General features: G+C 40.0%; 2 protein-coding genes across 2 annotated transcripts; one reads left to right on the top strand and one right to left on the bottom strand.

Moving 5' to 3' along the window:
• Positions 1–5556: 5556 nt before the first annotated feature.
• LOC109554067 (olfactory receptor 8B12-like) lies at positions 5557–6498 on the top strand. Its single transcript, XM_019954366.2, has one exon. It carries the CDS (start codon positions 5557–5559, stop codon positions 6496–6498), a length of 942 nt encoding a protein of 313 aa, XP_019809925.2.
• Positions 6499–24029: 17531 nt separating this feature from the next.
• LOC109554066 (olfactory receptor 8A1-like) lies at positions 24030–24992 on the bottom strand. The gene has a single exon (XM_019954365.2). The coding sequence runs from the start codon at positions 24987–24989 to the stop codon at positions 24030–24032; it is 960 nt and encodes a 319-aa protein (XP_019809924.2). The 5' UTR covers positions 24990–24992.
• Between the last annotated feature and the right edge of the window lie 1981 nt (positions 24993–26973).

Genomic DNA, 26973 nt, shown 5'->3' with positions numbered 1-26973 from the left:
GCACAGGGAGATTTTCTTTGTAAAATAGTACATTTGTTCTTGAAATGTAAAGCTTAAGATAAAAATTTGTTTTGAAGACCCTTGAGGTGTTACTTGTAACAAAGATGAGCCCTGAGGAAGCTCCATAACCAAATTCTTTCATTATTTCTGTGGTAAGTTTCCTTTTAAATTTTTTAATTGAAGGATAATTGCTTTACAATGCTGTGTTAATTCCTGCTATACAACAACATGAATCAGCCATATGTATACATATATCCCCTCCCAAGGGGCTCCCTCCCACATCCCCCATCGACCCCTCTAGGTCATCACAGAGCACTGAGCTGAGCCCCTCGTGCTCTACAGGAGCCTCCCCCTAGCTGTCTGCTTACACACAGTAGTGTACACATGGCAGTCCCACTCTCTCAGTTCATCCCACCCGCTCCTTCCCTCACTGTTCAACAAGTCCACACTCTACATCTGCATCTATTCTTTCCCTGCAGATAGGTTCATCAGTACCATTTCTCTAGATTCCATGTATACATATGCAGTAATATAGTATATATATTTTCCCTTTTTGGCTTACCTCACTCTGTTTGGCAGACTCTAGGTTCACCCAGATCACTACAACTGACACAATTTTGTTTCTTTTATAGCTGAGTGATCGGCATCTGGTCCCATCACTTCATGACAAATAGATGGAGAAACAATGCAAACAGTGACAGACTTTATTTCCTTGAGCTCCCAAAATCACTGAGATGGTGACTGCAGCCTTGAAATTAAGACACTTCCTCCTTGGAAGAAAAACTATGACAACCATAGACAGTATATTAAAAAGCAGAGACATGACTTTGCCAAGAAAGGTCCGTCTGGTCAAAGCTATGGTTTTTCCAGTAGTCATGTATAGGTGTCAGAGCTGGACCATAAAGAAGACTGAGAGGTGAAGGACTGATGCTTCTGAATTGTGGTGTTGTAGAAGACTCTTGAGAGTCCCTTGGACAGCAAGGAGATCAAGCCAGTCAATCCTAAAGGAAATCAATGCTGGGACTACTGGGTCATAGGATAGTTTTATTCCTAGCTTCTTAAGGAATCTCCATAATTTCCTTCATAGTGATTGTATCAATTTCCATATATAGGTTCTCCCAAAGCACCTCAACTTTGAAAATCTCACCTACAGTCATGCATCATCTGACATCATTCAGTAAAAACATCAAAACCAGTGCATCGAGGCTTTAATCTAATGAAAATTTTGACAAGGCAGAAGTTTATGTTCAGAAGTAGAAGACACAATAGACAAAGGCAAACTAAAGAGGACGAACAAATTTGGATATATCCCTGGATTGGGAATCTGATCTATGAGGAGTCAGCCTCAGAATTGGAGAAGCTAGAAAGTCAATAGAGAGGAGCACTCGATTACAAGTGGGTGGAAGGTAGGGACAGCCAAAGGGAGTTTTAGTTGAGAGAAAAGCTGCTTCTGACAGACGCTGAGACGAAGTGCTTGATAGGGAACCTTTGCTACCACTAGACTTAGAGCCTATGGGAAGATAAGGGCAGAGAATCACAGAAATCTTCTTTCTTGTTTGCTGGACAGTGCAGTTATTCCCAGAATGAATGAAATATGAATACACTATTGAATGAAAGTGAAAAGTGAAAGTGTTAGTTGCACAGTTTTGTCTGACTCTTTGCAACTGCAGGGATTGTAGCCCATTAGGCTCCTCTGTCCATGGGATCACCAGGTGGGAATATTGGAGTGGGTTGCCATTTCTTTCTCCAGGACATTTTCCTGATCCAGGGATTGAACCTGGTTTTCCTGCATTACAGGTGGACTCTTTACTGTCTGAGCCACCTGGAAAGCGTATCTTACTCTAAATTATAATAGATAGCTCTTAGTGTTAATTGTTTCTTGACATAATTCTTGTTTTTATTAAAGTCATTTCATATTTATTTGTTACTTTTCCCAAAATTGCCAGATTTCAGAAGGCAGGGACTCTGCTTTAAGAATTCCAGTGACCCTCAAGAAGAGGAAGTTTAATCAGGTGATTATATATACGGGCTTAAATTTACACAGACCCAGGCATGTGGGCTCTGAGACACATTGTCTCTGTGAGCAACTTACCTTAATAACGAATATCATTATTATGAGAAATAGAATATATGTGCATGATGTTTTCAATCTTGGCAGCCAGAAAGTGTAAAGGGTCTTTGTCAGGCACAGTAATGGATATTCAAGAAATGGTAATAACAGTCATTTTTCCAATGATTTTTTCTTAATTATACCAGATAACTGTTTGTTGAGAGAAACTGTCTCTAAAAACCAAAGCAATACTTCAACATAATAAAAGCTATATATGACAAACCCAAAGCAAACATTATCCTCAATGGTGAAAAATTGAAAGCATTTCCCCTAAAGTCAGGACCAAGACAAAGGTGCCCACTCTCACCACTACTTTTCAACATAGTTTTGGAAGTTTTGGCCACAGCAATCAGAGCAGAAAAAGAAATGAAAGGAATCCAAATTGGAAAAGAAGAAGTAAAACTCACTGTTTGCAGATGACATGATGCTCTACATAGAAAACCCTAAAGACTCCACCAGAAAATTACTAGAGCTAATCAAAGAATATAGTAAAGTTGCAGGATATAAAATCAACACACAGAAATCCTTTGCATTCCTATATACCAATAATGAGAAAATAGAAAGAGAAATTAAGGAAACAATTCCATTCACCATTGCAATGAAAAGAAGAAAATACTTAGGAATATATCTACTTAAAGAAACTAAAGGCCTATATATAGAAAACTGTAAAACACTGTTGAAAGAAATCAAAGAAGACACTAATAGATGGAGAAATATACCATGTTCATGGATCGAAAGAATCAATATAGTGAAAATGAGTATACTACCCAAAGGAATCTATAGATTCAATGCAATCCCTATCAAGCTACCAGCAGTTTTTTTCACAGAGCTAGAACAAATAATTTCACAATTTGTGTGGAAATACAAAAAACCTCGAATAGCCAAAGCAGTCTTGAGAAAGAAGAATGGAACTGGAGGAATCAACCTGCCTGACTTCAGGCTCTACTACAAAGCCATAGTCATCAAGACTGTATGGTACTGGCACAAAGACAGAAATATAGATCAATGGAACAAAATAGAAATCCCAGAGATAAATCCGCACACCTATGGACATCTTATCTTCGACAAAAGAGCAAGAATATACAATGGAGAAAAGACAATCTCTTTAACAAGTGGTGCTGGGAAAATTGATCAACCACTTGTAAAACAATGAAGCTAGAACACTTTCTAACACCATACGCAAAAATAAACTCAAAATGGATTAAAGATCTAAACATAAGACCAGAAACTATAAATGTCTTAGAGGAGAACATAGGCAAAACACTCTCCGACATACATCACAGCAGGATCCTCTATGACCCACCTCCCAGAATATTGGGAAAAAAGCAAAAATAAACAAATGGGATGTAATTAAACTTAAAAGCTTCTGCACAACAAAAGAAACTCTAAGCAAGGTGAAAAGACAGCCTTCAGAATGGGAGAAAATAATAGCAAATGAAGCAACTGACAAACAACTAATCTCAAAAATATACAAGCAACTCCTACAGCTCAATTCCAGAAAAATAAACAACCCAATCAAAAAATGGGCCAAAGAACTAAGTAGACATTTTTCCAAAGAAGACATACAGATGGTTAACTAACACATGAAAAGATGCTCAACATCACTCATTATTAGAGAAATGTAATTCAAAACCACAATGAGGTACCATTTCATGCCAGTCAGAATGGTTGCAATCCAAAAGTCTACAAGCAATAAATGCTGGAGAGGGTGTGGAGAAAAGGGAACCCTATTACACTGTTGGTGGGAATGCAAACTAGTACAGCCATTATGGAAAACAGTGTGGAGATTCCTTAGAAAACTGGAAATAGAACTGCCATATGACCCAGCAATCCCACTGCTGGCCATACACACTGAGGAAACCAGAAGGGAAAGAGACACGTGTACCCCAGTGTTCATCACAGCACTGTTTATAATAGCCAGGACATGGAAGCAACCTAGATGTCCATCAGCAGATGAATGGATGAGAAAGCCGTGGTACATATACACAATGGAGTATTACTCAGCTATTAAAAAGAATACATTTGAATCAGTTCTAATGAGGTGGATGACACTGGAGCCTATTATACAGAGTGAAGTAAGCCAGAGAGAAAAACACCAAAACAGTATACTAACGCATATATAAGGAATTTAGAAAGATGGTAATGACAACCCTGTATGCGAGACAATAAAAGAGACACAGATGTATAGAAGTCTTTTGGACTCTGTGGGAGAGGTGGGGGAGGGGGGAACGATTTAAGAGAATGGCATTAAAACATGTATAATATCATAAAAAAATGAAGAAACAACAACAACAAAAAATGAAAACCAAAGCAAGTAATATCAAGGGTATAAACAAACATTTCTATCCCTGGGAAAGTAATCTCTCAGGAAATGGTCTTGAGGGAGTCTCTGAATAATGAAGTCACTGAGATCTACAATCCTAATAAAACTCCCCATTCTCCTGTTATCCACTAGTCAGGAAAAGGCACAGCCTTCTTCCTTGTAGCTGGAGGGGTTTTGAGTAAACCAGTAATTGGAAACATGCTCTTCATAGCAGAATGAGATACAAGATAAATCAGAGATTCTGATTCTTAAGACCAGATTGTGAGGAGAGAGTTCTGAGCTCAAAGCAGCTATCTTCAATTCACTATGGTCATTTTCTTTCCCAGGACAATTGTGGACAAGAGACAGTGGAGTATGGCCTTACAGCTCTAAACTAAAGGAAGGTGAGTACGTGATTGGCCCTGGTCAGTCATGCAACATGGTGGTTACCAGTGCAAACTGTGAGAGTCAGACTGCCCAAGTTCACCTTCTGGCGGCTGCTCAGTAGTTTTAGGGCTGAGTTTTGGGTAAGTTACTTAACTCAGCTTTCTCATCTGCAAAATGTGGATAATAGTATTGTCACATAGCTCTTAGTACACAGCCTCACATAGTAGCCACTTAAATAAGTGCTAGCTTGAAACAATTATCATTAACTCTAAAGCCACTAGAGACAGGAGATCCTGGAAAAATATGGGATCTCCTTCTTTGTTTGTCAACACTGACCCAGAGGTGGGAGCTCTGAGAAGTCACAGTGTCTTCTGCCAGTCAAGGGAAAGTCCCCATTGTCAAACAGAAGTAGGAGAGACAGGGCACAGAAAATGGACTGACATAAAGACCTAAAAGACATCTCTTATTTTTGAATGAACTGGAATATGAATATATGTCTACTTCTTGTAGAAGTGCCAGCGGTCACTCTGGAGGCAAAGTCTAGCCTCTTTATTGTTCTCTGGAAGGTCAAGTCACTTAGCTATTAAGGTAGATCCATAGCAAATGGTAAAAACCTTCCTTCCACACGAAATCTCAAATGTCTTGGTGGATTTCATTCTCAAGAATGGGAGGTGGGTACTGGGAGGGTGGTAGTGGTGTTTCTCTCAAAATGGTTCTCTTTTCGTTCCCCCATGGACCGGGTTTTCTCCAGGGGAGAATGGCAGCTGAGAACTCTTCGGTGACAGAATTCATCCTTGCAGGCTTAACAGACCAGCCAGGACTCCAGATCCCCCTCTTCCTCCTGTTTCTAGGTTTCTATGTGGTCACTGTAGTGGGGAACCTGGGCTTGATAATGCTGATTGGGTTGAACTCACGCCTGCACACCCCCATGTACTTCTTCCTCTTCAACCTCTCCTTAATAGACTTCTGTTACTCCACTACCATCACTCCCAAAATGCTGATGAGTTTTGTCTCAAAGAAGAACAGCATCTTGCATGCAGGGTGTTTGACTCAACTGTTTTTCTTCTGCTTCTTTGTCATCTCTGAGTCCTTGGTCCTGTCAGCGATGGCATATGACCGCTATGTGGCTATCTGTAAGCCACTGGTGTACACAGTCACCATGTCTCCTAAGGTCTGTTTACTGCTTTTGTTGGGTGTGTATGTGATGGGGTTTTCAGGGGCCATGGCCCACACAGGAAGCATAGCAAGTCTGATCTTCTGTGCTGACAACCTCATCAATCATTTCTTGTGTGATATCCCTCCTCTGCTTGAGCTGGCTTGCAACAGCTCTTCTGTGCACGAACTGGTGGTCTTCATAGATGTGACCACTGTTATTGGAATGGTCATTGTCACCATCTCCATCTCTTATGCTCTAATCCTTTCCAGCATTCTCCGCATTCACTCCACTGAGGGCAGGTCCAAAGCTTTCAGTACTTGCAGCTCCCACATAATTCTGGTTTTCCTTTTCTTTGGTTCTGGGGCTTTTGTGTATCTCAAACCACCTTCCGTTTTGCCCCTTGACCAAGGGAAAGTGTCATCCCTGTTCTATACCATTGTGGTGCCCATGTTAAATCCACTGATATATAGTTTGAGGAACAAGGATGTCAAAGCTGCCCTGAGGAAAACCTTGGGGAAAATTAATTTCTTGAGAAAGGAGTAGTATTTGAAGAAGTAGATAAAATATTTTATTTATTAGCTTGTGTGTGTTTTCAACGAAGGGTGTAAGTTCCATTCTTTCCTCTCTCTTGTATGGAAAGCTTTAAGTCTTTGTGTCTGGATGTGCAACTAACACTTTCACTTCGGGCTTCCCAGGTGGCACTAGTGGTAAAGAACACAACTGCCAATGCAGGAGACATAAGAGATGCGTTAGATCTCCCGGAGGAGGGCATGGCAACCCACTTCAGTATTCCTTTTTAAAAAATGAATTTATTTATTTCAATTGGAGGCTAATTACTTTACAATATTATGGTGGGTTTTTGCCATACATTGACATGAATCAGCCACAGGTGTACATGTGTCCCCCCATCTTGATCCCCCCTCCCTCCTCCCTCCCCATCCCATCCCTCTGGGTTGTCCCAGTACACCAACTTTGAGTGCCATGTTTCAGGCATTGAACTTGGACTCATCATCTATTTCAAATATGGTAATATACATGCATCAATTCTATTTTCTCAAATCTTCCCACCCTCCCTTCTCCCAGAGCCCAAACATCTGTTCTTTATATCTGTGTCCTTTTGCTGTCTCACATGCAGGGTTGTTGTTACCATGTTTCTAAATTCCACATATATGCATTAATATATTGTACTGGTGTTTCTCTTTCTGACTTACTTCATTCTGTATAATAAGCTTCAATTTCATCCACCTCATTAGAACTGACTCAAATGTGCTTTTTTTTAAAGGCTGAGTAACACTCCATTGTGTATATGTACCACAGCTTTCTTATCCATTCATCTGCTGATGGATATCTAGGTTGCTTCCATGTCCTAGCTATTGTAAACAGTTTTGCAATGAACATTGGGGTACATGTGTCTCTTTCAATTCTGATTTCCTTGGTGTGTATGCCCAGCAGTAGGATTGCTGGGTCATAAGGCAGTTCTATTTCGAGTTTTTTAAGGAATCACCACACAGTTCTCCGTAGTGGATGTACTAGTTTGCATTCCAACCAACAGTGTAAGAGGGTTCCCTTTTCTCCACACCTACTCCAGCATTTATTGTTTGTAGACTTTTTGATAGCATCCATTCTGACTGGTATTAGATGGTACCTCATTGTGGTTTTGATTTGCATTTCTCTGATAATGCCCACTCCAGTATTCTTGCCTAGAGAATCCCATGGACAGAGGAGCCTGCTGGGTTACAGACAATGGGGTTGCAAAGAATTGGACATGACAGAAGTGAGTGAGCACTGAGTGTTTGGTTCCGATGTATTTCCCCTGCCCCTTAATCCACCCTGAATATTCTAATATTATTTTATGCATATGCTCTACAATCATAGATCATTTAATCTTGAATGGGTCTTATAAACCATTTAATCTAGTCTCCTCATTTAACAGACTTGGAGACTTAGAAATATTACATATGTTTTCCAGGGCCACAGAACTGTTGCCACAGCTGGGACTGGAATCCAGGCCTTGAATTTGAATCTGCTTCGTTTTCCTCTGTGCCCTTTGTTCTTGCATTGTTTCCTTGTTGCCCTTGCAGATTTCATTTTGAAAGTATGATATATCAGTATATTAAAATCTGACTCTAGTTACAGTTATTTAATAAAAGTTCTCAGTATATAAGTTTTGAATAGTACATTTCTTCACAAGAGTAGGAGACAAATGTTTGCTAAACTTGATCCTGGCCAACTGACAACAGAATTGTGTTAAAAATGTGGTGTGTGGGTATCAAGTGTGTAGGTCCAAGATAGCAGGTGAAGCATGGTAACTCCTATGGCTACGTGTAGAAGCTGAGGGACCCAGGCTAGTGAATTAGAACTTCTGTTATTTAAAGGATTATAAAGATGCTTGATTGGAATATTTCCAACATTATTTCAAGACTAAGAGAGTCAGAATTTAGAGTTATTTCAGGGTTAGTAGAGAAGACTCTCAGAGAAGACAATGGCACCCACTCCAGTACTGTTGCCTGGAAAATCCCATGGATGGAGGAGCCTGGTAGGCTGCAGTCCATGGGGTCGCTGAGGGTCGGACACGACTGAGCGACTTCACTTTCACTTTTCACTTTCATGCATTGGAGAAGGAAATGGCAACCCACTCCAGTGTTCTTGCTTGGAGAATCCCAGGGACGGGGGAGCCTGGTGGGCTGCCATCTATGGGGTCGCACAGAGTCGGACACAACTGAAGTGACTTAGCAGCAGCAGCAGCAGCAGCAGAGAAGACTCTATACATGAACATCACCAGATGGTCAACACCGAAATCAGATTGATTATATTCTTTTCAGCCAAAGATGGAGAAGCTCTATACAGTCAGCAAAAACAAGACCGGGAGCTGACTGTGGCTCAGATCATGAACTCCTTATTGCCAATTTCAGACTTAAATTGAAGAAAGTAGGGAAAACCACTAGACTATTCAGGTATGACCTAAATCAAATCCCTTATGATTATACAGTGGAAGTGAGAAATAGATTTAAGGGACTACATATGATAGATAGAGTGCCTAATGAACTATGGACGGAGGTTCATGACATTGTACAGGAGACAGGGATGAAGACCATCCCCATGGAAAAGAAATGCAAAAAAGCAAAATGGCTGCCTGGGAGGCCTTACAAATAGCTGTGAAAAGAAGAGAAGCAAAAAGCAAAGGAGAAAAGGAAAGATATAAGCATCTGAATGCAGAGTTCCAAAGAATAGCATGGAGGGATAAGAAAGCCTTTCTCAGCGATCAATGCAAAGAAAGAGAGGAAAACAACAGAATGGGAAAGACTAGAGATCTCTTCAAGAAAATTAGAGATACCAAGGGAACATTTCATGCAAAGATGGGCTCGATAAAGGACAGAAATGGTATGGACCTAACAGAAGCAGAAGATATTAAGAAGAGGTGGCAAGAATACACAGAAGAACTGTACAAAAAAGAGCTTCATGATCAAGATAATCACGATGGTGTGATCACTCACCTAGAGACAGACATCCTGGAATGTGAATTCAAGTGGGCCTTAGGAAGCATCACTGCGAAGAAAGCTAGTGGAAATGGTGGAATTCCAGTTGAGCTCTTTTAAATCCTGAAAGATGATGCTGTGAAAGTGCTGCACTCAATATGCCAGCAAATTAGGAAAAGTCAGCAGTGGCCACAGGCCTGGAAAAGGTCAGTTTTCATTCCAATCCCAAAGAAAAGTAATGCCAAAGAATGCTCAAACTACCGCACAATTGCACTCATCTCACACGCTAGTAACGTAATGCTCAAAATTCTCCAAGCCAGGCTTCAGCAGTACGTGAACTGTGAACTTCCAGATGTTGAAGCTGGTTTTAGAAAAGGCAGGCGAACCAGAGATCAAATTGCCAACGTCTGCTGGATCATCAAAAAAGCAAGAGAGTTCCAGAAAAACATCTATTTCTGCTTTATTGACTATGCGAAAGCCTTTGACTATGTGGATCACAATAAACTGTTTAATATTCTGAAAGAGATGGGAATACCAGACCAGCTGATCTGCCTCTTGAGAAATTTGTATTCAGGTCAGGAAGCAACAGTTAGAACTGGACATGGAACAACAGACTGGTTCCAAATAAGAAAGGGATTATGTCAAGGCTGTATATTGTCACCCTACTTATTTAACTTATATCTAGAGTATATCATGAGAAATGCTGGGCTGGAAGAAGCACAAGCTGGAATCAAGATTGCCGGGAGAAATATCAATCACCTCAGATATGCAGATGACACCACCCTTATGGCAGAAAGTGAAGAGGAACTAAAAATCCTCTTGATGAAAGTGAAAGTGGAGAGTGAAAAAGTTGACTTAAAGTTCAGAAAACTAAGATCATGGCATCTGGTCCCATCACCTCCTGGCAAATAGATGGGGAAACAGTAGAAACAGTGGCTGACTTAATTTTTCTGGGCTCCAAAATCACTGCAGATGGTGATTGCAGCCATGAAATTAAAAGACGCTTACTCCTTGGAAGGAAAGTTATGACCAACTAGACAGGATATTCAAAAGCAGAAACATTACTTTGGCAACAAATGTCTGTCTAGTCAAGGCTATGGTTTTTCCAGTGGTCATGTATAGATGTGAGTGTTGGGCTGGGAAGAAAGCTGAGCACTGAAGAATTGATACTTTTGATCCGTGGTGTTGGAGAAAACTCTTGAGATCCCTTGGACTCAAGGGATCCAACCAGGTTGGATCCAACCAGTCCATCCTAAAGGAGATCAGTCCTGGGTGTTCATTGGAAGGACTGAGGCTGAAGCCTAAACTCCAATATGTTGGTCACCTATGTGAAGAGTTGACTCATTGGAAAAGAGCCTGATGTTGGAAGGGATTTGGGACAGGAGGAGAAGGGGACGACAGAGGATGAGATGGCTGGATGGCATCACTGACTCGATGGACATGAGTTTGGGTGAACTCCGGGGGCTGGTGATGGACAGGGGGACCTGGCGTGCTGCAATTCATGGGGTCGCAAAGAGTCGGACATGACTGAGGGACTGAACTGAACTCAACTGAAGGGTTAGTTTGGGTATTTAGCTCTGATGGAAAAGTCTGTGGCTTGGGATAGACTACTTAAGAGTCTGTAAGTTGTAAAATAGGAGTAAATAATTTGTGGATTTAGTTAGTTATCATGAAGTACTAAGCAGCTGATTATTAGAAGAGGTCATTTCTAGAGGATTTTAAGGCACTGCAGATTGCACGGATCTTCTCATGCAGTCATATATGGGAAAGAAATAATTCATTTTGACTGTTTTATACACCTAGAACACTGGGTAAAGTGGTATAGAATACATTGGAACACCTTGGGTTTCAATGATTGATTAGAGAAAAGGAAAGTTCTTTGGAAAGGTATTAACATATTCAATGCTGAAGAGACATTTTTCATATGAGCTTTTCTTTGGGAAGTTTCTCTTCCTTTGGGAAAAAGGGAACTTTGAATGTGTGGTTAGTTTGCCCTTTAGATCAAAGTTATAAAGCTGAGAGTGCTGGGGGATGGTTTTGCTTTACTCATTATGCAACAGGGAATGAGAATTGAATTCAGGAGACCTTTTGAGTGTATGGTTTATGTACCTGGTGAATAAGGTGACTAAGACCCTTTCAAAAGGTACCAGCTGCTAAGTCACTTCAGTCATGTCCGACTCTGTGCAACCCCATAGACGGCAGCCCACCAGGCTCCCCCGTCCCTGGGATTTTCCAGGCAAGAACATTGGAGTGGGTTGCCATTTCCTTCTCCAATGCATGAAAGTGAAAAGTGAAAGTCAAGTCACTCAGTCGTGCCCGACTCTTCGCGACCCCATGGACTGCAGCCCACCAGGCTCCTCCGTCCATGGGATTTTCCAAGCAAGAGTACTGGAGTGGGGTGCCATCACCTTCTCCGAAAAGGTACCAGAGGAATCATCAATTTGTGACCCTGTAATGGAGTTGGTTTTCTAGTAATCTGGTAAGCTCAGTTGATAGTTGTGTGATTTTGAGAACATTACTTAATGTCTTTAAATATTAATTTCTCTGTTTTTAAAAGTGAGATAATGGTCTTGACTTCATGAGGTTTTGATAGAATTAAATGCCAGGCGCTTAATAAATCTTAGTTCCTTTCCTGCTGGAACTCTTTCATCTACTTATCAGTACTTCCTTTGCTTTTTGCATGACCTGTAGCGTATCATTTCACCTTTCAAGAACTTCCTTATTCATGAGAAAAATTGAGTGTTTTCTAATTTTCATTTTAAAATTATATTTTGTGTGCATGCTTAGTTGTTCAGTTGAGTCCAACTGTGTGCAAATCCCTGGACTGTAGCCTGCCAGGCTCCTCTGTCCATGAAGTTTTCCAGGCAAGAATACTAAAGTGGGTTGCTATTTCCTCTTAAATATTATTAAAATACAGTAAAAACATTTTGACCAAGTAATTCTTGCACATGGCAAACAATTAAACAACACAAGTGGAGGTTATGCAGTGAAAATATGTCTGTGTCCCCTCTAGTTATTCCATCCCTGAATTCTCTTTAGAAGCAACAGCTGTTGCTATTCCTTATGAATATGTCTATATTCAAACATATATCTTTGTACATTTATATATATAATATACATGTATACATATAGGCAAATGCACTAGACAAGATGCACCACAATGATCTTGTAGACATGTGAGCAACAAATAATCATTGCTGTACACCAGTGAGATTTTGTGAGACTCCTATATAGCAACAGCTAACTGATACACACACTCCACCATTCAGAGATCAGGAAATGAGGATCTTATCTGGAGTATAACATTTTTTCCAGTGTGATCATGCTCTGTATGTCATGTTATAAAATACTGTTGGATTTCTCATTATAATGGGAGCATTTACTTATCAGTAAATATTTTTGAATCATACTTTTTCATAGGTTTCATCATGTAAATATGTCATTAAAAATCTTTCTTCTATTGTTAAAAATTAAAATTGTGTCAGGCTCTCCAATGTTTTATTATTATAAATAATGCTATAATTGTTAGTTTGTGTTAAAATTTTGTCTAGATTTCTGATTATTTCCTCAGGAGAGACAATGTAATATTTCTCAGCCATTATAAAGAATGAAATAATGTCATTTGCAGCAACACTGATGGACCTAGAGATTATCTTACAAGTGAAGCAAGTAAAATTGAAAGATAAATATCATATGATATCGATTATATGTGGAATCTTAAATATAATACAAATAAATTCACTTACATAAAGGTAGAGACTCAAAGACATAGAAACAAACTTATGGTTACCAAGGGGTAAGATGGGAGGGATAAATTAACCCTAGTGTTCATCGAAGCACTGTTTATAATATCCAGGACATGGAAGAATCTAGATGTCTATCAGCAGATGAATGGATAAGAAAGCTGTGGTACATATACACAATGGAGTATTACTCAGCTATTAAAAAGAATACATTTGAATCAGTTCTAATGAGGTGGATGAAACTGGAGCCTATTAAACAGAGTGAAGTAAGCCAGAAAGAAAAACACCAGTACAGTATACCAATGCATATATATGGAATTTAGAAAGATGGTAATGATAACCCTGTATGTGAGACAACAAAAGAGACACAGATGTATAGAACAGTCTTTTGGACTCTTTGGGTGAGGGAGAGGGTGGGATGATTTGGGAGAATGGCATGGAAACATGTATAATATCATATAAGAAACGAATCGCAATTCCAGGTTCGATACAGGATGCTTGGGGCTGGTACACTGGGATGACCCGGAGGGATGGTACGGGGAGGGAGGGTGGGAGGGGGGGGTTCAGTATGGGGAACACATCTACACCCATGGCAGATTCATGTTGATGTGTGGCAGAACCAATAAAATATTGTAAAGCAATTAGCCTCCAATTAAAATAAATAAATTTAAATTAAAAACAAAACAAAACTAAAAAAACAAAGTTTGGGATTAGCACACATAAACTCCTATATTTAAATAGATAAAGCAGAAGGTCCTACTATAGCACAGGGAACTGCATTAAAAAAATTTTTTTAAAGTACCGTAATAAGACATAATCAAGATGATTCTGAGAAAGCCATATTTATGGCTTTCCCAGTGACTCAGCAGTAAAGAACCCATCTGCAATGCAGGAGGCACAGGAGATTCGGGTCTAATCCCTGGGTCGGGAAGATCCCCTGGAGAAGGAAATGGCAACTCACACCGGTATTCTTACTTGGAGAATCCTATGACCAGAGGAGCTTGGCAGTCTACAGTCCATAGATTCACAAAGAGTTGGACAAGACTAAAGCTACTGAGCACACACACAATCTATGTTTATCTATACATCTGTCTGAATTACTTTGTTGTATATGAGAAACTAACACAACATTGTAAATCAACTATACTTCAATAAAAATTAGCAGGAAAAATTTCACTCTTAGAACTGCTTTTGTTGTAGCCCATAAGATTTGGTATGTTGTATTTCCATTCAGTTTATCTCAAGATTTAAAAAAAAATTATTCTTTGACCGACTGGTATTTCAGGAGTATGCTGTTTAATTTCCACATATTTGTGAATTTTCTGGCTTTTCTCATGTTACTGATTTCTAGTTTCATACAAATGTGGACAAAAGAGATGCTTTGCATGATTTCAGTCTTTTAAAATTTCCTAGGGCTTCTTTATGAACTGTCATGTAATATATCCTAGAAAATGTTCTGTGTGTCTTTGACAAGTATTCCACTGCTGTGGGATGGTATATTCTATAGATGTCTGTTAGGACAATTTAGTCTAAAGCATAGTTCAAGTTTGACATTTCCTTTTTACTTTTTTGTCTGGGTGATCTATCCATTATTGGCAGTGGGGTGTCGTAACCATGTGTTCTTTTTGTATTGTTGTCAATGTCTCCCTTCAGATCTGTTAGTATCTGATTAATTGGATGCTTAGATATTTAGTGCATATAATTTATGGTTATTCTATTCCTTTGATGAATTATCCTCTTGTCATTATCTAATGACAATTTTTTGTCCCTTGTGATCATGTTAAATTTGATGCCTACTTTGTCAGATATAACTATGCTACCATTGTCCTTTTTTATTTTGACTTGTATAAACTATCTTTTCCCTTCCTTTCACTTTGACTCCATCAGTTCAGTTCAGTTCATTTCAGTTGCTCAGTCGTGTCCGACTCTTTGCGACCCCATGAATCGCAGCACACCAGGCCTCTCTGTCCATCACCAACTCCCGGAGTTCACTCAGACTCACGTCCATCGAGTAAGTGATGCCATCCAGCCATCTCATCCTCTGTCGTCCCCTTCTCCTCCTGCCCCCAATCCCTCCCAGCATCAGAGTCTTTTCCAATGAGTCCACTCTTTTCATGAGGTGGCCAAAGTACTGGAGTTTCAGCTTTAGCATCATTCCTTACAAAGAACACCCAGGGCTGATCTCCTTTAGGATGGACTGGTTGGATCTCCTTGCAGTCCAAGGGACTCTCAAGAGTCTTCTCCAACACCACAGTTCAAAAGCATCAATTCTTTGGCATTCAGCTTTCTTCACAGTCCAACTCTCACATCCATACTTGACCACTGGAAAAACCATAGCCTTGACTAGACGGACCTTTGTTGGCAAAGAAATGTCTCTGCTTTTGAATATGCTATCTAGGTTGGTCATAGCTTTCCTTCCAAGGAGTAAGCGTCTTTTAATTTCCTGGCTGTAGTCACCATCTGCAGTAATTTTGGAGCCCCCCAAAATAAAGTCTGACACTGTTTCCACTGTGTCCCCATCTATTTCCCATGAAGTTATGGGGCCAGATGCCATGATCTTCGTTTTCTGAATGTTGAGCTTTAAGCCAACTTTTTCACTCTCCACTTTCACTTTCTTCAAGAGGCTTTTGACTCCATGTGTGTCAGTAAACCTGAAGTGAGTCTCTTACAGGAATCATATAGTTGAGTTTTTTTTTTTTTTAATTCATCCAGTTACTCTATGCCTTTGATAGGTGAATTTAATTCATTTATATTAAGAGTAATAGTTGATAGGTAACAACGTACTAATGATATCTTATTGTTTTCTGGCTATTTTGTAGCTCTTTTGTATGTTTTCTCCTCTCTGGCTACTTTCCTTTTTGAATAATTTTCCATATGAGTGTACTTTGACTACCTTCTCTTTATCTTTTGTGTATCTTTTAGGTTTTTTGCTTTGAGTTTACATGAGGCATACATAAAACATTTTATAGATATAACAGTCTATTTTATGCTGACAGCAACTTAATTCAATTGTGTACAAAAACTTTACGCTTTTACTCTCTCCCTGCTGACACAGCTTAGTTCTTTTCATATTGTATATCCATTAGCATATTGTATATCAGTAACATGAAATTACAAGATGCTTCCTTCTTGGAAGGAAAGCTATGACAAACCTAGAAAACATATTAAAAAGGAGAGACATCAGCTTGCTGACAAAGGTCCATATGATCAAAGCTTTGGTTTTTCCAGTAGTCTTGTATGGTTGTGAGAGTTGGACCATAAAGAAGGCAGAGTGCTGAAGAACTGATGCTTTCAAACTGTGGTGCTGGAGAAGACTCTTGAGAATCCTGCGGGCTGCAAGGAGATCAAACCAATGAATCCTAAAGGAAATCAACCCTGAACATTCATTGGAAGGACTGATGCTGAAGCTGAAACTCCAGTACTTTGGCCACCTGATGCGAAGAGCTGACTCAATGGAAAAGACCCTGATGCTGGGAAAGATTGTAGACAACAGGAGAAAGGAGTGACAGAGGATGAGATGGTTATTAGCATGATTGACTCAATGGACATGAATTTGAACAAACTCAGGGAGATAATGAAGGAGGGGGAAGCCTGGCATGTTGCAGTCCATTGGGTTGTAAAGAGTCAGACACTACTTACAGACTAACAACAATAATCCAGTAACACAATATTGTAGCTATAGTTATTTTAATAATTTTGTCTTTTAACCTTCATATTAGAGTTTAGTGGCTTGGATACCACCATATTATATCATAGTAGTATTCCGAGTTTGACTATATACTTACATTTAACTTGTGTATTTTCAAACATTTTCATGTTATTAATTAGTTCCATTTCATCAGCTGCGGTTCATGGGGTCGCAAAGAGTTGGACACGACTTAGCGATTGAATTGAACTGAACATCAGCTTGAAGAATGCTTTTTAGCATTTCTTATGAAGCAGGCTTAGTTGTGATGAATTCCTTCATTTATGAGTGTAGCTTCAAATGCAAACCAACCACTACTGGACCCATACACCCAACAACCCCGTTTACTGTGCTCTCAAACTCTGGGCCACTATCCATCTGCCCTAACTAAGCCAAATTCAGTTTCTATACAACTGGGGACAGCCCTTGTGTTCCAGAACCAGCTGAAATTATTCAAACTAGCCAATCCTAAACCTGCTTAGTCTGCCCTGCTCATTATTCCATGTGGAAAACACAATAAAGTCTCTTGTCCAGTTACATCCTCTCTTTTTGCTTCCTGACCAAGCCTGTGCTTCTGTGTTTAGCCCTCATGGTATGGCATGCTTTCTTCTGTTGGTAACTGTGAATATAAAAACCATTTTCAAAAAAAGACATTATTTTTCTTTGGAGCAGTTTTTGGCTCAAAGCAAAATTGAAGTGAACGTACAGAGATTTCCCACATATCTCTTGCACATTTGTTATGACTTTTGAATCCACATTGATACATCATTGCCACCCAAGTCCATAGATGACATTCGGGCACTCTTGGTATTGTGCATTTTGTGGATTTTGACAAATGTATAGTGATATATATATATATAAACATTTATAGTGACATACAAGTTGTTTCACTGTCCTAAAAATACTCTTGTGTTCTACCTGTCCATCCTGCCATTCCCCAGAACCTTGGCAACAACTCATCTCTCAGACCTTGGAAGATATATCATCAAAGAAGATATACAGAAGGAGAACAAGATGGCAGAGGAGTAGCTGGACATGGAGTACATCTCTCTCCATGGATACATCAGGAACACACCTTCAGACACATAAGTGCATGCAGAACACCAGCTGACAGTGGACAGGGGTACCTGACCTGTGGAAAAGAATATATAGAACCACACAAAACTCAGTAGGATGAAGGAACTAGGGGGAAAAACAGGAGTGTTAGTAAGACTGGACCTGCACTCAGTGGGTGGGGGAACTGAAGCAGGGGTCCAATCTGCACACTGGGGCAATTGTCTGAGTCAGAGGAGAAACATTTAAGGCTGAGAGTGAAACAGCTGATCTGTGGCAGCCTAAATAGAATGAGAATCAGACAGTTCTTGACACAACCATACGTACCCTGGACAGGCACTCTGGTCCTCTGGAAGGTGCAGCAGCTGGGATCTGGAGTTTAGGGAGTGTGGAGCAATCCCAGGTTGAGAGGTGCTGTTGACTGCAGAGAGACGGATCGATAGAATGTGAGGGAGGAAATTGTGGTTGGAAATGCCTGTGAAGGAAAGCCAGGTAGCCATGGAAGCAAGGCAATATTGCTGAGTCACATGTAAGGGGTGGAGCCATCACCATAGCCTGTCTTCCCCCACATGCCAGCATTGGCAGCTGAACAATAGAGAGGCTTGCCCATCAAATGCCTGAGGCACTGAACTTCAGAGTAGGACCCCACTAGGGTGCTCCTTTAAGTGCCCCCCAGTCAGGGGGGCCCCTGTATGTGCCTGATGTGCCAAACAAAAGAAAAGGATCCCAGGGAAGGGAGCCCTCTAAGTGCATGAGGGTGGAGCTACAGAGAAAGACTAGCCAAAGAGGCCTTCTGATCGCCAGCTCCAAGGGGCTCGATAAGACCCTGATAGGGCCATAACCCCTGCAGGGGAGGCACTCTGTGTCCTTGCACACTTGGTGTCGCCAGGGTCCCTCAAAGCCAAACAGCTGCACCACATTCACGCTCAACTTTCACTGGGGCAGAGCTGCCACAGGCAAAAAAAAGTCTTGTGTCTATGCATGCAGGGTCGCTTTGGTCATGTCCAACTCTTTGCGACCCTGTAGACTGTGGCCTGCCAGGCTTCTCTGTCAGGGAGGGGGTTTCTCCAGACAAGAATACTGGAGCGTATTGGCCAATACTGGTTGCCATACCCTTCTAGAGCACTATATTTCCTGCAGCCCTATCCACCAGTGCCCCTGAGTACCTAGTGCTGCCAGAACCCCTGCGACCCAAGCAGCTGCATCACCTCCACACCTGGCCCTCACAGCGGCAAACCCAAGTCCTCCAGGGCAGACTCAGGAGCAAACCCCAGTGGACGACCCACATGTAGAGGTGGAAATAAAACCACAGTTTAAACCTAGCGGCAGTGTGACTAAGGAAGAAGACCCAAACCTTCCCACCAGCTGTACAAGCTGCAGATTAAATCCACACGGTCAAACAGACAGACTATGCTTATGGAATATATTAAAGGTCATTGAGAGCTCCCACGAAAGAAAATGCATTAGTTCTGATAGCTGTGGACATTGGTGGTAAGAACACACAGGAATAGGACCTGATTATACTCTGAGCTGCCCCCACAGCAGGTCCAGAGATCAGCATGGTTTTGGAGGGCATCCTAGGGAGGTGAGGTGGACCGTGACTCCCAGCGACAGAAAGGACTCTGACAGCAGTGACTCAAGAAAAACATTTATTATTCTTATTTTTTGACTTGTTCTATAGAATCTTTTGGATTTTTTTTTCTTGTTTTTTTTTTTTTTTTTCCTTCCTCCACCCCCTGTTGTAGTTGTTGATTTTGTAGGCAGTATGAAATCCAATTACGCTTTTGAGCTTAAAAAATTTTTTTCTCAGTCATATTTTTTATTGTTGTTGTAAATCTCTGCCTCTACATTGAGTTTTTGCAGTTCTGTGGAGTTTTCCTCTCTTTTTTTAATTTTAATTTTTAAAACCCATCATTTTTTCTACATTTATTCCTACTTTTTTTTTTCCTTTTCCTACTGTTCTTTTCCCCTTGCAGTTCATCTTTAATATATGTAAATCCTTATTTACCTCTATTTAACTTTGCATATCTAGATAATCTTTCTTTCTTTTCATTTTCACCTTTCCTATCAACATATGTTCTATTTTCATTGCTTTATTCTCAAATTGGCACCTTGCTTTTTTTTTTTTTTTTCAGTTTGTGCTTTAGTTCTGTGCCTTATTTAGTTAGTGCTTTATTTTGGTAGATATAAATTTGGTTTCCTTTATTAGCCAGGTCAATCTATTGTACTATATTTTTGTTGGACTGTTTTGATTTTGCTTATGGGTATATATTGGAGAAGGCAATGGCACCCCACTCCAGTACTTTTGCCTGGAGAATCCCATGGACAGAGGAGTCTGGTGGGCTGCAGTCCATGGGGTCGCTAAGAGTCAGACACGACTGAGTGACTTTACTTTCACTTTTTACTTTCATGCACTGGAGGAGGAAATGGCAACCCACTCCAGTGTTCTTGCCTGGAGAATCCCAGGGATGGGGAGCCTGGTGGGCTGCCATCTACGGGGTTGCACAGAGTCGGACAGGACTGACGCAACTTAGCAGCAGCAGCAGCATATGTGTATATGTGTATATTCAATCACACCTTTTCTTCTATTATAAAACTCTGCCTCTACATTGGGCTTTTGCACTTCTTTGGAGTTTTCCTTTTTCCTCCTTTTTCTTTCTTCTTTTAAAAATAATTTTAATTTTTAAAATTCTATTACATTTTTTCTACATTTATTCCTTTGTTTTCCTTTCCTACTGTTCTTTTCCTTAACTGTCCTTGCAGTTAATCTTTAGTGTATATTACTCTTCTTCATCTACCTCTATTTAACATTGCACATCTATTCTTTCTTTCTTTCCTTTCCTCTTAACATATCTGTTAGTTTTGTTTTCATTGCTTTATTCTCCACCTGGCACTTTGCTTTAGTTTTGTTTTCCAGTTTGTGCTTTAGTTAGTTTTGTTCTTAAATGGTAAATATAACTTTTGATTTCCTTTGTTTGCTGGGTCAATCTACTGTACTTCATTTTAGTTGGACTGTTTTGACTTTGCTTATGGGTATATATGTTTACGTGTATATTCCATTATTTTAATTATTATTTGCCTGATTTTGTAACTGCCATATGCCTGGGTTTCATCTTTGGTTTTAGTGTGTTTGTTTTAATCTCACTTAATGCCATAACAAACTACTTGTGACCAGAGATCAAGCCCTGAGCCTTTGGAGTGGAGCACTGACTTCAAGATCCTAGATTCCCAGAGAACTAACCCTAGGGAGTATCAAATAGTGAGAACTCAGACAAAGGAAACAACTTGAATACAAGATCCAGCATCAGCCAACCACCAGTAGCACCTTGTGCAGGATGCCTTATCTAAACAACAAACAAAACAAAAGTGTAAACCCAATCATCAGCAGACAGGATTCCAAACTCACTCGGCCTTGCCCACCAGAGGAAAAACAAACAAACAAATGGAAACTCAGCACAAATATCACCCTATATGAAGCTTACAGAAACCACTGGACCAACCTTAGGAGGGCAGAAACCAAAAAGAAGAAAGAATTCAATTTTCTTCAAGGAAAGAATTCAACTTGCCTTGAAGCCTGGGAAAAGGAGACCTCAAACACAATAAGTTAAAAAAATAATGAAAAGACAGAGAGATACTACACAAACAAAAGAACAAACTAGAAACACAGAAGTCCAAATAAATGAAGAGGAAATAGGCAAACTACCTAAAAAGGATTTAGAATAGTGATAGTAAAGATGATCAAAAACCTTGAAAACAAAATGGAGAAAATGCAAGAATCAACAAAGACCTAGAAGAATTAAAGAACAAACATACAGAGACAAACAGCACAATTACTGAAATTAAAAATACCCTAGAAGGAATCAATAGCAGAATATCTGAAGCAGAAGAACAAGTCAGTGAGCTGGAAGATAAAATGGTAGAAGTAACTTATGAAGAGTGGAATAAAGTAAAAAGAATGACAGGAACTGAGGATAGTTTCAGAGGCCTCTGAGACAATATCAAATGCACCAACCTTAGAATTATAGGGGTCCCAGAAAGAGAAGAGAAAAAGAGAGGATATGAGAAAAATTTTTGAAGAGAGTATAGTTGAAAATTTCCCCAACATGGAAAAGGAAATAGTCAACCAAGTCCAAGAGGCACAAAGAGTCCCATACAGGATAAACCCAAGGAGAAACATGCCAAGATACATACTAATCCAACTAATGAAGACTAAACACAAAGAAAGACTATGAAAAGCAGCCTGGGAGAAGCAACAAGTAACATACAAGGGAAACCCCATAGGCTTAACAGCTGATCTTTCAGCAGAAATTCTGCAGGCCAGAAGGGAATGGCAGGATATATTTAAAGTTCAGTTCAGTTCAGTTGCTCAGTCGTGTCCGACTCTTTGTGACACCTGTTAAAAATAGCAAGAAAAATATCTGAACATTTAGTTTCCTGTATTAAATTCTTTCTGCTTAAGAAATTTAGAATTGTTCATTTTTCTGCATCAAGTTATGAAATACTGTATCTAAATAATTAAAATGACAGAGGACTGATAATTAGCTTAGTATTATTAAAAAATTATGAATGATAATGAAAAGAATGCCCTCAAATATTTTCAGTGCAAGGCAACTAATTCTCTAACTCATTGTTTCAGTGAAATGGTGAAAGACATTTTGTACCAGGTCAACTGGTTTACTGAGTCATATAGGCGGAGATTGCAGAATGTTATTTAGCATGGAGAAAAGACTACAAGGATGTCTAATATTCCTTGGATGTCTGCAAGCTGTGGGAAGATAATGGAAGGAAAAGTTAAACATTGGAAATTTATAATTATGCTAAGAATAGCGGGATACACAGAGATACTGTTGGCCGAGAGAGGGGGGATGACGATCCGTCAGTGTGAATCTCAGCGTTAATTGTTTAGCAGCTATGTTATCTGAGATTACTTAACTTAAAGTTTCCTCATCTGAGAAATGAACTAATTCCATCAAACACTTATATGTTGGCCTAGCATCCATGAATGTGAGATGGATGGTGATAATTCAGTGATGATCCTATGGTGATAGTAATAACTGGGTGAAGGCACCATTTAAATGATCATGGCAGAGATGGAGATCAGACATATGGGTCAAGGATACTTGGTTACTTTGTGTATTAATTGTCACATTAAGCTTTGCAGCAAAAGACTGGCCGTTAAAGTTTTGCCTCCGCAGAGGAAAAGGAGGGGAAATAAATTTTCAGCTGAAGGACATTTTAGGAAAACAATAGTTGTGGCAGGTATAAGGACACAGTAAAAGTATAATAAAAGAGAAAAGTGGGATAAATCTGGGTGAGAAAGAGACTATTTGCTATTTCTTATGACTTCTTAATTCATCCCTATTTGTCTGTGTACTCTAAAGGGCTAGTTGGGGAAAAATCAATGGATAGTTCTCTGACAAAATGTGGTCCACTGGAGAAGGGAACAGCAAACCACTCCAGTATTCTTGTCATGAGAACCCCATGAACAGTATGGAACTCATTGCTAGATGTTCTAAACTTATGCTATAATCAAGATACATGTTTTCAGTTCAGCTCAGTTCAGTTCAGTCCATCAGTCGTGTCCGACTCTTTGCAACCCCATGAATCGCAGCACGCCAGGCCTCCCTATCCATCACCAACTCCTGGAGTTCACTCAGACTCACGTCCATTGAGTCAGTGATGCCATCCAGCCATCTCATCCTCTGTCGTCCCCTTCTCCTCCTGCCCCCAATCCCTCCCAGCATCAGAGTCTTTTCCAATGAGTCAACTCTTCGCGTGAGGTGGTCAAAGTACTGGAGCTTCATCTTTAGCATCATTCCTTCCAAAGAAATCCCAGGGCTGATCTCCTTCAGAATGGACTGGTTGGATCTCCTTGTTTACCAGAGGGCAAAGCATAAATAAACCAACCAACCAAATAACTGATCTCAAGCAAAACAAAAGACCACTTGAAACCAGAAAGATTCAAGCAGAGTAAGACATGAGAGATGTGAGAGGGAGAAAGGGAATTGGAAAAAATTAGCAAATACATTCAATAAATCATATTGATAAGTGGTTGTTTTTCCATTATATGTATGTAAATTTTTACAGGGCTTCTCCTCTATATTTCTCTACCAATTTTCAACCTGAAAAAGAATAATGACATTTGCATCCAAAGAGTTTTCTCCTTAGTGTTTTCTGCATGGCAGCTTTCACTTCCTTATTTCTCAAGCTGTAGATTAGGGGGTTCAGCATGGGTATTCCTGTGGTGTAGAACAGGGAGACGACATTCTCCTGGGCCAGGGAACTGCGTGTGGGGGGTTTTAAGTACAAGAATGTGGTAGATCCATAAAACAATCCCACAGCTGCAAGATGGGAGCTGCATGTACTGAAGGCTTTGGACCTTCCCTCTGTGGAGTGGATACGGAGAATGCTGGAGAGAATAAAAGCATAGGAAACAAAGATTGTTAAGCTGGTGACTATGATGTTAAATCCAGCCAAAAAGAAAGTTGTTATTTCAATATGATAAGTGCTGGAGCAGGAGAGCTTCATGAGTGGGACAACATCACAGAAGTAGTAACTGATGAGGTGCTCACAATAGGATAGTTTTAACATGAGGCCAATTTCTATGGTTGAGCCAATGAGCCCCATGGTATAGACTGCAGCCACCAGGAGGGAGCAGACTCCATGAGACATGATGATGTTGTAAAGCAGAGGTCTGCAGATGGCAACATAGCGGTCATAGGCCATCACTGTCAGCATGTAACACTCAGCAATGACAAACACAATGAAGAAGTAGAACTGGGCCATGCACCCTGCATAGGAGATGGTGTTCTTTTCTGACACAAAGTTCACCAGCATCTTAGGGGTAATGACAGAGGAGTAGCAGAGATCTAATAGTGATAGACTGCTGAGAAAGTAGTACATGGGTGTATGAAGCTGAGCATTCAGACAAATCAGTGTTATCACACCCAGGTTCCCTATCATGGTGACTGAGTAGATCCCAAGGAAGAGGAAGAAGAATGGTAGTTGGAGCTCTGGCTGATTTATTAAACCTCCAAGAATGAACTCTTTCACTGTGGAGTGGTTTTGTGCAGCCATTCTCCTCTGGTTGGGAGCTCTGTGGAAAAAAGAAATAAGAGCTTATGAAAACATAAGCCCCTGAAGATACTTATAAATAACCATATATGAGCCTTTCTGGTGTGGGTAGGTATCAGTTTCTGTTCCTGAGTGAGTGATCTTGAACTCATTTTTTCTAGTTGTTTGTCTCTTCATGTCTAATGTTTTCTAGGATTCCTACAATTATGGCATGGTTTGAAGAATATGAAGTTGGAGAAAATAGGGGTCCCTATAGAGCCTTTCCACTCTCATATTTTCCAAGTACCCTGGAGGTAACTACAAGTGTGTTTTATTTATGAGACCAAAGTTGAATTTTGCTCCAGAAAGAAAAAGGCCCTTATCATCTCTGCAATCCCAAAATACTCCCCATGAAATGAAAGCATGAGGTCACCTTATCTTAAATCCAGATAGTGTGGGATGATAGAGCCCTTCCAATTACTGAATGACAAGTCAGTTTCCACATTTGAGAATTATATGGAGTTACAATATCAATTTTCAAAGTTAAAAATATAATGGAATAATATACATGAAATATTGGATTGGCTATTGTTCAGGGTTTTCTGTAAGATGTTGCGGAAAACCCAAACAATTTGCCAACTCAATATTTTCCAAATATTCTGTTGCTATACAAGTGTACATTTTCATTAGGCATATGGAATTTGTAGTAATTTTTCACTGAACCTGTGGTCTTAGGACAGTTATTCTTAGTTCTGGTTACACATAAATATCACCTGATGAGATTTAAAAAATAATGATGTCAGGTTTATACTTACATTAATTCTAATTTACTGGGATTTTGTGGTTATTGAGTGCTATGTTTCTGAAAGGCAATGGCAAAGTATGTTCAAACTACCGCACAATTGCACTCATCTCACACGCTAGCAAAGTAATGCTCGAAATTCTCCAAGCCAAGCTTCAACAGTATGTGAACCATGAACTTCCAGATGTCCAAGCTAGATTTCGAAAAGGCAGAGGAACCAGAGATCAAATTGCCAACATCCATTGGATCATCGAAACATCAAGAGAGTTCCAGAAAAACATTTACTTTTGCTTTATTGACTATACCAAAGCCTTTGACTGTGTCTATCACAACAAACTGTGGAAAATTCTTTAAGAGATGGGAATACCAGACCCCCTGACCTGCCTCCTGAGAAATCTGTATGTAGGTCAAGAAGCAACAGTTAGAAACAGATGTGGAAAAACAGACTGGTTCCAAATCGGGAAAGGAGTACGTCAAGGCTGGGTATTGTCACCCTGCTTATTTAACTTATATGCAGAGTACAACATGCGAAATGCCAGGCTGGATGAAGCACCAGCTGGAATAAAGATTGTCAGGAGAAATATCAATCACCTCAGATATGCAGATGACACCACCCTAATGGCAGAAAGTGAAGAACTAAAGAGCCTCTTGATGAAAGTGAAAGAAGAGAGTGAAAATCTGGCTTAAAGCTCAACATTCAGAAAACTAAGATCATGGCATCCAGTCCCATCACTTCATGGCAAATAGATGGAGAAACAATGGAAACAGTGACAGACTTTAGTTTTTTGGGCTCCAGAATCACTGTAGATGGTGACTGCAGCCATGAAATTAAAATACAATCCTTGGAAGAAAAGCTATGACCAATCTAGACAGCATACTAAAAAGCTGCTGCTGCTGCTGCTGCTAAGTCGCTTCAGTCGTGTCCGACTTTTTGTGACCCCATAGACGGCAACCCACCAGGCTCCCCTGGGATTCTCCAGGCAAGAACACTGGAGTGGGTTGCCATTTCCTTCTCCAATATACTAAAAAGAGACATTATTTACCAACAAAGGTCCATCTAGTCAAAGCTACAGTTTTTCTAGTAGTCATGTATGAACATGAGAGTTGGACTATAGAGAAATCTGAGTGCCAAATAATTGATGCTTTTGAACTGTAGTGTTGGATAACACTGTTGAGAGTCCCTTGGATGGCAAGGAGATCCAACCC

The sequence above is a fragment of the Bos indicus genome, chromosome 29 (genome assembly GCF_029378745.1).
Source record: "Bos indicus isolate NIAB-ARS_2022 breed Sahiwal x Tharparkar chromosome 29, NIAB-ARS_B.indTharparkar_mat_pri_1.0, whole genome shotgun sequence".
Classification (NCBI taxonomy): Eukaryota; Metazoa; Chordata; class Mammalia; order Artiodactyla; family Bovidae; genus Bos; species Bos indicus.
The sequence above is the reverse complement of the archived record's forward strand: the minus strand, read 5'-3'. Positions and strand labels throughout refer to the sequence as shown.